The sequence below is a fragment of the Pseudorca crassidens genome, chromosome 18 (genome assembly GCF_039906515.1).
Source record: "Pseudorca crassidens isolate mPseCra1 chromosome 18, mPseCra1.hap1, whole genome shotgun sequence".
Lineage (NCBI taxonomy): Eukaryota > Metazoa > Chordata > Mammalia > Artiodactyla > Delphinidae > Pseudorca > Pseudorca crassidens.
The window spans coordinates 78,945,163-78,956,876 of NC_090313.1; the positions used below are offsets into that span (position 1 = coordinate 78,945,163).

The following is an 11,714-nucleotide window of genomic DNA, read 5'->3' on the forward strand; positions in this document are numbered from 1 at the left end:
CATGCTCTGCAACAAGAGAAGCCACCACAATGAGAAGCACATACACCACAACAAAGAGTAGCCTCTGCTCGCCACAACTAGAAAGGCCCGCATGCAGCAACAAAGACCCAACGCAGCCAAAAATAAAATTAATTAATTAATTTAAAACTAGGGTAATCTCAATAGATTATCCTATTATTCCTCAGTAAGGAATTTTATGAAATTTGACACCTGTTCTTCATTTAAATTGTTTGGTCAAATTCTAAGTGGAAAGATACTTCATTAACATAATAAACAATATGAATATCTAACTTAATAGTGAAGCTATCTGTTACCACTATTAAACATCATTTTTTTTTAATGTCATTCTTGATGTTCTGGCCTATGTAATGAGATAGGAAACAGAAATAAGTATTACTCTGATGTATTTCTAGGCCATGTTTTGTGCCTGGGCAACTCGAGAAAGTCACATCTAAAATTTCTAGAAATAATAAAAGTTCAAGAAAGAAGCTGATATATTGATAAGATGTATTTTATATAGTTATAACTATTTAAAGTAATATGCTTTCCTATATTTTATTAATAACTAATTGGTAAATACAGGGGGGGAAATCATTCAAATTTGAAACAGAAAGGTAAAATACTCATGCCAGTTGTATGTGAAAGACCTATATGAATAAAACCATTAAATATTTCTGAGTTATATAAAGGGAAAATTAGGATGAAAAAATAGACCATAATCCTGAATAGAATGACTGAATATTATTAAGATGTTCAATCATATCAAGTTAATTTATGGATATCATACAATTACAATAAAACCTCCTTGGGATTTTTTTTTAAGGTAGAAAGTGAGGGATATTTGACAGAATTATTCTAAAATTATTTGGAAGAATAAAAAGTAAGGATAACTAAGAAAATAATGAAAAATAACAGTAATGAGGGGACTTAACCTACTAGTTATTAAAATATATAAAGCTACAGTAAGTAAAGCAGTATAAAATTGTGACAGAATGGACCTATTGCAGGAACAGAATAGCCCAGAAACAGCCTCTAATTTACATAAGAACTTAATATATACTGAAGGTGTTTTTGAAGTAAAGATTATTCAGTAAATTACACTAGGACAGTTGGTTAATTGAACCATCTTCTAGTATTCAGTGATACTCTTCTTTATAACTGTATTTCAGACATCTGGGTAATTGGCTAGAACTACCTTAAGATAGCAGGATGAGTCTTCTTAGTCTAAAAAAACGTTCTTAATCTCTATCTGTATACTGGTATAAAATTCCACTTTATGATTTTGAAGCCATGAGCTATACAATTCCTATATTTGAACTAATGAGTTGAACTCATAGCTTTCCTTGAAGTCAAAGTTGTTTTTGGGTTTTTTTGGCCGCACGGCATGTTGGATCCTAGTTTCCCGACCAGGGATCAAACCTGTGCCCCTCTGCAGTGGAAGCGCAGAGTTCCAACCACTGGACCGCCAGGGAAGTCCCTACGTTAAAGACTTTTAACCCACTTCTAAGTCAAAACTGTCAATACAAAATGGTTCTTAACCTTTTTTTGAGCCATGGATATACATTTAAAAACAAAAAAACAATTTGTTACGTGGGACTACTGTTCCATAAAACATAACTGAATATTTGTCCAGACTTGATGATATATAGTAAGATTAAATTTTTTTCCAGAGGTTAAATATTAACTTTTTTTTGACCTTATTATTTCCTTACGAATCACGCCAGTGAGGAGGCCATAGAAACAGAACCAGTGACCAACAATAATTTCTTTGCCACTCCTGGCCCCATAACCCAGCCATTGGAAAAAAATGGTAAGTGTGAAAATCAAGTTACTTCTCAGCTATACTCTTTTCAGACTATCTTTGTACAAAAAAATGGTTCTATCACCTGAGACATTCTAACAGCCTTCTGCATCTTCTCGGTTCATAATATTGAATTACAGAAAGTGCCATTCCATTCAGGTTCAGCATGATTTCATACAAGAGAAAAATAATTTTCTGGAATGTTTTTCATACTCTTCCTGATTGTATTCAGTATTTATCAGCTTGTTTGTTTGTTTTTAACATTTTAACTTAAAACATAAATATATATTCATTCACCAATCTTTTGATGTAGAGCCAATAATACTTTTTTTAGTTTTAGTTTAGCTTCAGCCTGTTGATTAGAGTTCTACATTATCTTCCTTATTTAAACCACGCCCAGAATACATCAGCTACCATTTCAATTTGGGGTTTTTTTAATAGTACAAAAACTGAAAATCATTTTCATGTAGTGTTTTCGTATTTGTCCCAGCAAACATGAAAACACTGGTTTTCACATACTATAAAATGAAAAATCCTAGAGTTTTATGATTTCCCTGAATAATTATTTATAATCATCTGGTCTATACCAAATTTACTGGAAAATTTTTTAAAGTAACTTGTCTATCAGGTCTTTCCAAAGTTTTGGACATGTTTTCAGAGAAATTCTTTTTTTGCGCTATTTGCACTGACTTGTTATTAAATTAACAAATACTGCTGGCATAAACAGGTTTGAAAAAATACAACTGGGGGCTTCCCTGGTGGCGCAGTGGTTGGGAGTCTGCCTGCCAATGCAGGGGACACGGGTTCGAGCCCTGTTCCGGGAGGATCCCACATGCCGTGGGGCAACTGGGCCCATGTGCCACAACTGCTGAGCGTGCGCTCTGGAGCCCGTGAGCCACAACTACTGGGGCCCACGTGCCTGGAGCCCATGCTCTGCAACGGGAGAGGCCACCGCAATGAGAGGCCTGTGCACCACAGGGAGGAGCGGCCCCTGCTCGTCACAACTGGAGAGGGCCCACGTGCAGCAATGAAGACCCAAAGCAGCCAAACATAAATTAAAAAACAAAAATACAACTGACTCATAGTAAGCTGAGCTCAACTTATAAGAGCATGATTATATTCAATAAAGGCCTTTTTTTTTTTAATAGAAAGAATGAACCACTACCTCCTTCACATCATACTCAGAAATCAATTCCCAATGGACTATAAACTTTTTAGAAAATGATAAAGGAGAATATCTTTAGGCCTTCTGAAGTGGGATGGATTTTCTAAAGAAAAGCTTACCAACTGAAATCCTTTAATATACCATCAGCAGTATATTTCACGGAAGGAACAGAATGCTTACGTTTACCCATTAGTAATTTGGTTAAGTGGAGGCTTGTTTGTTAATAGAGTTTCTACTGTATTTAGTTTGAACCTATTTTTATGCCACAAAAGTGTGATTATTACCGTTTTTACAGTCTCTACTTACTAAAATTTAGTAATTTACCATTGCTTCTTTTATCCCACTCATTCCTTCTGGGTTTAGATTTCCCTTTTTTTGTGTCATTCTTTCCCCCCCCCATGCTATCATTTATGTTATTTACTTATTTTAAAAATTTTATTGAAGTATAGTTGATTTACAATGTCGTTGCTCATTCTTGAATGATAATTTAGCTGGATATAGACGACTAGATTGACAGCTTGTTTTTCTTGAACGTTTTAAAGAAAGTATTCCATTGTGACCTGGTGAGCTGCTGGTGAGCAGAGTGCTATTGGTCTGATTAGCTTTCTTTTGTGGAAAATCTGTCTTTTTTTCCCTGGTAGTCTATAAGATTTTTATTTATTATGTTTAGAATTTAGTATGATTTTTCTTTTTTTTTTCACAGCTTTATTGGAGTATAATTGCTTTACAATGGTTTGTTAGTTTCTGCTTTATAACAAGTGAATCAGCTATACATATACACATATCCCCATATCTCTTCCCTCTTGTCTCTCCCTCCCTCCCACCCTCCCTATCCCACCCCTCTAGGTGGTCACAAAACACCGAGCTGATCTCCCTGTGCTATGCGGCTCCTTCCCACTAGCTATCTATTTTACATTTGGTAGTGTATATATATCCATGCCACTCTCTCACTTCGTCCCAGCTTACCCTTCCCCCTCCCCGTGTCCTCAAGTCCATTCTCTAGTAGGTCTGTGTCTTTATTCCCGTCCTGCCCCTAGGTTCTTCATGACCTTTTTTTTTTTAGATTCCATATATATGTGTTAGCATACAGTATTTGTTTTTCTCTTTCTGACTTACTTCACCCTGTATGACAGTCTCTAGATCGATCCACCTCACTACAAATAACTCAATTTCGTTTCTTTTTATGGCTGAGTAATATTCCATTGTATATATGTGCCACATCTTCTTTATCCATTCATCTGTCACTGGACACTTAGGTTTCTTCCGTGTCCTGGCTATTGTAAACAGAGCTTCAGTGAACATTGTGGTACATGACTTATTTTGAATTATGGTTTTCTCAGGGTATATATATGCCCAGTAGTGAGATTGCTGGGTCGTATAGTAGTTCTATTTTTAGTTTAAGGAACCTTCATACTGTTCTCCATAGTGGCTGTACCAATTTACATTCCCACCAACAGTGCAAGAGGGTTCCCACCTCTCCACACCCTCTCCAGCATTTACTGTTTGTAGATTTTTTGATGATGGCCATTCTGACTGGTTTGAGATGATATCTCATTGTAGTTTTGATTTGCATTTCTCTAATGATTAATGATGTTGAGCATTCTTTCACGTGTTTGTTGGCAATCTGTATATCTTCTTTGGAGAAATGTCTATTTAGGTCTTCTGCCCATTTTTGGATTGGGTTGTTTGTTTTTTTGATATTGAGCTGCATGAGCTGCTTGTAAATTTTGGAGATTGATCTTTTGTCAGTTGCTTCATTTGCAAATATTTTCTCCCATTCTGAGGGTTGTCTTTTTATCTTGTTTATGGTTTCCTTTGCTGTGCAAAAGCTTTTAAGTTTCATTAGGTCCCATTTGTCTGTTTTTGTCTCTATTTCCATTTCTTTAGGAGGTGGGTCAAAAAGGATCTTGCTGTGATTTATGTCATAGAGTGCTCTGCCTATGTTTTCCTCTAAGAGTTTGATAGGGTCTGGCCTACATTTAGGTCTTCAATGCATTTTGAGTTTATTTTTGTGTATGGTGTTAGGGAGTGTTCTAATTTTATTCTTTTACATGTAGCTGTCCAGTTTTCCCAGCACCACTTATTGAAGAGGCTGTCTTTTCTCCATTGTATATTCCTGCCTCCTTTATCAAAAATAAGGTGACCGTATGTGCGTGGGTTTATCTCTGGGCTTTGTATCCTGTTCCATTGATCTATATTTGTTTTTGTTTTGCCAGTACCATACTCTCTTGATTACTGTAGCTTTGTACTATAGTCTGAAGTCAGGGCGCCTGATTCGTCCAGCTCCGTTTTTCTTTCTCAATATTGCTTTGGCTATTCGGGGTCTTTTGTGTTTCCATACAAATTGTGAAATTTTTTGTTCTAGTTCTGTGAAAAATGCCATTGATAGTTTGATAGGGATTGCATTGAATCTGTAGATTGCTTATGGTAGTAGAGTCATTTTCACAATGTTGATTCTTCCAATCCAAGTACATGGTATGTCTCTCCACCTATTTAATTTCTTTCATCAGTGTCTTATAATTTTCTGCATACAGGTCTTTTGTCTCCTTAGGTAGGTTTATTCCTAGGTATTTTATTCTTTTCGTTGCAGTGGTAAATGGGAGTGTTTTCTTTTTTTTTTTTTTTTTTTTGCAGTACGCGGGCCTCTCTGTTGTGGCCTGTCCCGTTGTGGAGCACAGGCTCTGGACGCACAGGCTCAGTGGCCATGGCTCACAGGCCCAGCCACTCTGCGGCCCGTGGGATCTTCCCGGACCAGGGCACGAACCTGTGTCCCCTGAGTGGGCAGGCAGACTCCCAACCACTGCGCCACCAGGGAAGCCCAGGAGTGTTTTCTTAATTTCACTTTCAGATTTTTCATCATTAGTGTATAGGAATGCGAGAGATTTCTGTGCATTAATTTTGTATCCTGCTACTTTACCAAATTCATTGATTAGCTCTAGTAGTTTTCTGGTAGCATCTTCAGGATTCTCTATGTATAGTATCACGTCATCTGCAAACAGTGACAGCTTTACTTCTTCTTTTCTGATTTGGATTCCTTCTGTTTCGTTTTCTTCTCTGATTGCTGTGGCTAAAACTTCCAAAACTATGTTGAATAATAGTGGTGAGAGTGGGCAACCTTGTCTTGTTCCTGATCTTAGTAGAAATGGTTTCAGTTTTTCACCATTGGGGACGATGTTGGCTGTGGGTTTGTCGTATATGGCCTTTATTATGTTGAGGAAAGTTCCCTCTATGCCTACTTTCTGGAGGGTTTTTATCAAAAATCGGTGTTGAATTTTGTTGAAAACTTTTTCTTCATCTATTGAGAATATCGTATGGTTTTTATCCTTCAGTTTGTTAATATGTTGTATCACATTGATTGATTTGCATATATTGAAGAATCCTTGCATTCCTGGGATAAACCCCACTTGATCATGGTGTATGATCCTTATAATGCACTGTTAGATTCTGTTTGCTAGTATTTTGTTGAAGATATTTGCATCTATGTTCACCAGTGATATTGTCCTGTAGTTTTCTTTCTTTGTGACATCTTTGTCTGGCTTTGGTATCAGGGTGATGGTGCCCTCGTAGAATGAGTTTGGGAGTGTTCCTCCCTCTGCTATATTTTGGAAGAGTTTGAGAAGGATAAGTGTTAGCTCTTCTCTAAAGGTTTGATAGAATTCGCCTGTGAAGCCATGATTTTTCAAGCTAAGGACTCATGTCCTTAATTCTGGAAAATTCTCTGATATTACCTCTTTAATAATATTACTTCTCTCCTAATTCCTCGATTTTTTTCCTCAGATTCCTGTAAGATATATTTTAGAATGTTATCCTTCAGCCTCCTTGGTTTTCTGTTTTGTACTGTTTTTTTGTTTTTATAATTTTATTTATATTTGGCTGCATTGGGTCTTCATTGCTGTGCGTGGGCTTCCTCTAGTTGCAGCGAGCGGGGGCTACTCTGCGTTGGGGTGTGCGAGCTTCTCATTGCGGTGGCTTCTCTTGTTGTGGAGCACAGGCTCTAGGCACATGGACTTAAATAGTTGTGGCATGCGGGCTCAGAAGTTGTGCCTTACGGGCTCTAGAGCACATGCTCAGTAGTTCTGGCACGTGGGGTTAGTTGCTCCATGGCATGTGGGATCTTCCCAGGCCAGGGCTCCAACCTGTGTCCCCTGCATTGGCAGGCAGATTCTTAACCACTGTGCCACCAGGGAAGTCCCTATTCATTTGTTTCTTAAGGGATAGTTAAATTGTTTTTGTTTGTTTGTTTGTTTACTATTACAGGCAGTGCTCTAGTTAAATTGTCCTTTGGACACATGTCTCTCACATCTTGGAGTAGAATTTCTAGATCAAAGGGGATGCATATCTTTACTTATTCTAGAAAATGCTAAATTGCCACTGTCAAGTGGCTATTGTGGTTTATTCTCACCAACAGTGTTTGAGTTTTTGTTTCTCCATCTTTTTCAGCACTTGATGATTAGACTTAATAAACTTTTGCCAGTTTGACCATTTTGCTAACATGTTTACTTTTTCTCTTCGGTATTTTTAGGGTGCTTGCATACTTTGTTACAGATAGCAAATGTCCATATACACATGTTCTCATTTCTAGGTTCTCTCTTCCGTTCCAGTAGCCAGTTCTTCCATCCTTGGCCAGTGTTACACTGCTTTTAGTTACTACAGCTTTAGAGGAAGTCCTCATATCTTGGAGGGCAAGTGGCCTTCCTTGCCCTCTTCCTCCTCCGTTTTCTTCTTCAGAAATTTGATTTTGCCATAAAGGTCTTACACAGTTTTTAACAGATTTATATGTAGGTATCTTATCTTTTTTGTTGCTATTGTGAAAAATATTCTTTTTCAAATGTATTTTTTATTGTTTGTTGATCTTATACTAGAACTTCATTTTTGTGTATTGCATTTGCATCTTGCAACCCTGCTGAACTTTTATTAGTGCTAATGATAATTAGATTGTGAATATGACAGTTTTGTTTTTTCTTGTCCAGTCAAGTACACAATAGTTATAATTTCTTCAGTTATTAAAAATGAAGTGCACAAATTAAACTGACAAAGATTATAATATAAAAGTTAAAATCTTTATTTCAACCTTATTTTCAAATATGTATTTCATGCCATTGTATGTGTCTTCTAGATGCCGAGCATACACATTCTCCTGTGGCACCTACATTCTGCACTCCTGGTTTGAAAATCCCTTCTACAAAGAACAGCACAGCTTTGGTAAACTTCTATAAAATTGAAAGTGCTAATCTTTTCCCTAGTGAATCCGATACACTATTTCCAGACTCAAACAGTCTGTTTAAAAAACGTAGACTGTTGTAGCCTTTGGGAGTATATTTACAGTGTTTCCGGAGAGTTATTTGGCAGGAAATATCAAGAGCTTTAAAATTTTTCCAGGGCTTCCCTGGTGGCGCAGTGGTTGAGAGTCCAACTGCTGATGCAGGGGGCATGGGTTCGTGCCCAGGTCCGGGAAGATCCCACATGCCGCGGAACGGCTGGGCCCGCGAGCCATGGCCGCTGAGCCTGTGCGTCCGGAGCCTGTGCTCCACAACGGGAGAGGCCACAACAGTGAGAGGCCCGCGTACCGCAAAAAAAAAAAAAAATTTTTCCATACCCTTTAACCAGCATTTATTCTAAGGCACATTGGGACAAAGATAATTTTTTTTTTTTTGGCGGTACGCGGGCCTCTCACTGGTGTGGCCTCTCCCGTTGCGGAGCACAGGCTCGGGACGCGCACGCTCAGCGGCCATGGCTCATGGGCCCAGCCACTCCGTGGCATGTGGGATCTTCCCGGACCAGGGCATGAACCCGTGTCCCCTGCATCAGCAGGTGGACTCTCTCAACCACTGCGCCACCAGAGAAGCCCTATATACACATATATTTTATTTTAAGGAATAAGAATGGATAGAAACACACCAGAAAGTGGTTATCTATGGGTGATTTTTATGCCTTTGTTTTCCAAATTTTTCCCATTGAACAAATTTACTATGTAATCAGAACCTCATCCCTGTTGAAAGTTGGTATGAACACTTAAGACAAGCAATATGGTAGATTGGGCCGTCCAGTGGATCTTTCAGCAGTGATGGAAATGTTCTGTGATCTGTGCTATCCAGTGTGGTAGCTAGCTGCTGAGCATGTAAAATGTGGCTAGTGCATCCGAGAAGCTAATTTTCAGTTTTTTAAATGTTATTAATGTATAATTAAATTTTAGTAGCACCATGCGACTTGTGGTAATCCACTGCTTATGTTCCTGGCCTCATTGCTGACTCTGCCGTAGGGAGACGGGCCAGGTTGGCGTGAATGGGCTTTCTCCCTGGCAGCAGTGAGGGCGTAGCTCATCCTCCTACGACTCTTACCTGGCCCAGGATAGTGTTGCCTGAGTCTGGGTGGTGAATCCGTCTAAATCTGGGGTTCAGCCAACAGGCCTATTTAGATTTCACATGAAGCTCTTGCTCAGCCTTCAGTAATGACGATGGTACTTTTTCCTCCATATGCCATTTCTCTGTGTCCTTGATTTTATTTAGTTCTTGGTCAGGGAAGAGGGGGTAATTTGGGGGCCTACTTAGAGATCACAACAGAACTAACAATTTTTATTTACTATATTACTTTATACCACCATAATTTAATTATTTCTTTTTATTCTATAGGTATCCACAAATTATCCATTATCAAAAACAAATAGTTCATCAAATGACTTGGAAATGAAAGACAGTACATCGTTAGTTTTAAATTCAGACGAGTGCTTTGAGAATTTTGCGGATCCCTCTTCTCCTACGATTTCTTCCTATGAGAATCTGCTCAGAACACCTACACCTCCAGAAGTAACTACAATTCCAGAAGATATTCGCCAGGTTATTTTTCTAGGCTATTGTTTGTTTTCTGCAAAAATACCTTAAACCATATTTAACTGTGTTATTTATCATCGGGCTAATGTGCTCGTTTGGATCTAAATCTAAATTCTGGGCTGTTAAGCCTGTCTAAGACCACCTGGCTAAGGCTCTTCAGAGCTGAGCACAAGCTAGTGATGTCATCATGCCTTTGTTCCCTCATGAGGCATTTTCTCTTTAACTTCTTGTTCTGAAATGTATTCTCATAATATTTTCTAATCATTGTTCAAATGTGATCACCATGGTGACCATTGTTTCCACTGGCGTTTCTAGCAAAGTCAGAAATGTCATTTACCCTCCAGTTCTCCAGAGTTGGAGTATCATGCATAACTTGTATCACTGTTTCTTGAACTTGAGATGTCTTGGGCCTCAGTTAAACGTATTAGAATATCTGATTCTTTTTTTTTTTGGCCACCGCAAGGTTGGTGGGATCGTAGTTCCTTGGCAAGGGATTGAACCAAGGCCCCCAGCACTGAAAGCGCCGAGTCCTAGCCACTGGAACGCCAGGGAATTCCCACAGAATGTTTGATTCTTTAGTACAACATAATTTACCAGTAGTCTGTTACTGGTTTATAGCAACTACCAACTCTACTAAATAACCACCAGCCTGATTCTTTGAGCATCCCCTCTTGATAAAAGTTACGGTGTTGGGGAGTTATTGCTTAAGCAAATGGAATTCTTAATAACCATTCTAGAGACCTTCCTAGCTTATGGAGAAGGATAAAGCTACTTGGGAAGGGACTCATCCTAAGACAGCAGTAAAGTATTTGTTATCCTTCCTTCTCTATCTTTTGTGCTTTCCCGGCACTATAATAAACTGCGGAAGGAGCAGCTTCTGTCTACAGGCATTATATACAGTTTCCAGTTGGCCATGGTGATCCTTCTCTCTTCACTTCTGTGTTAAAGGAGGGAAAACTTGCATTTAATGTATTACTTCTTTGTGAAAAAATCATAGTTGACATTTCAGGTTCCTGTTTTTATAATCTTTATAGCTAATGATCCTTCTTTGAGCGTTTATCTCGCCTCTTTCCTATGCAGATTCCCTACCGCCTTTGTAAAGGCCTGATCTGCTCACAGGGGTGCACTGCTGCTTGCTTCCGCTAACCCAGCAGTGCATTTAGCTTTAGAAATCCCCGCTACACCCAAGTTAAACTTCTAATATCTCCACCTCTGTGCTGCTGAATGTCTGTGCTGCTAAATACTCTGTTTTAAATAACCCAGATCTTCAAATTTTCCTTGGTTTTTCTTGAATGTTTTATAACAGCTTCCAAATTTATGTTGTTCATATGACTTGGTGAAAGGAGTTTGCTTTCTTTTAGATTTTATCAAAATACAACTCAAACCTAGCTACTCTGGTAGCAGTTAGAGAAGTGCCGCCCAGCAGAGTGTTCCTTCCTCGGTGTGAAGGACAGGACGTCTGAGACGCTGGCAACAGAGAAAACTGGTGAAAGTGCGTATGTTCCCATCCTAGAGGGACTAGATTTGTTACCTGAGGAGAACACTGGAATGGTAATAAACACTTGTAATTGACATCTGCCAGCTAGGTAACAGCCCATCTCTCTTTTTTTTTTTTTTTGCGCGGTATGTGGACCCCTCACTGTCGTGGCCTCTCCCGTTGCCGAGCGCAGGCTCCGGATGCGCAGGCTCAGCGGCCATGGCTCACGGGCCCAGCCGTTCCGTGGCATGTGGGATCTTCCCGGACTGGGGCACGAACCCGTGTCCCCTGCATGGGCAGGCGGACTCTCAACCACTGCGCCACCAGGGAAGCCCCCCATCTCTCTTTTGGTCCAGAATTCGTGATCCCTGCATCTCAGGCTCCCACACTACCATGTTTTACAATGTCACTGGGAATCTACTCCCAACCATATTATAAGTGTAA

The 11,714-nt window shown here is 39.2% G+C and overlaps 1 protein-coding gene and 1 long non-coding RNA gene across 4 annotated transcripts in view; one reads left to right on the forward strand and one right to left on the reverse strand.

The window, feature by feature from the left end:
- Nucleotides 1-11,714, forward strand: part of SKA3 (spindle and kinetochore associated complex subunit 3) — a 28,508-nt gene that overhangs the window by 9,517 nt on the left and 7,277 nt on the right. For all 3 annotated transcript variants that reach the window (XM_067713760.1, XM_067713761.1, XM_067713762.1), the window contains exons 5-8: nt 1,725-1,810; nt 8,083-8,168; nt 9,596-9,799; nt 11,155-11,285. In XM_067713760.1, the coding sequence (XP_067569861.1) occupies nt 1,725-1,810; nt 8,083-8,168; nt 9,596-9,799; nt 11,155-11,256 (478 nt within the window). In that variant the 3' untranslated portion in view covers nt 11,257-11,285. The remainder of the gene's footprint in view (nt 1-1,724; nt 1,811-8,082; nt 8,169-9,595; nt 9,800-11,154; nt 11,286-11,714) is intronic.
- Nucleotides 5,572-8,616, reverse strand: LOC137211378 (uncharacterized). Its single transcript, XR_010937073.1, has 2 exons — nt 8,563-8,616; nt 5,572-8,347 (listed from the first exon to the last, which is right to left on the reverse strand). It is a non-coding gene; the product is annotated as an uncharacterized lncRNA (long non-coding RNA).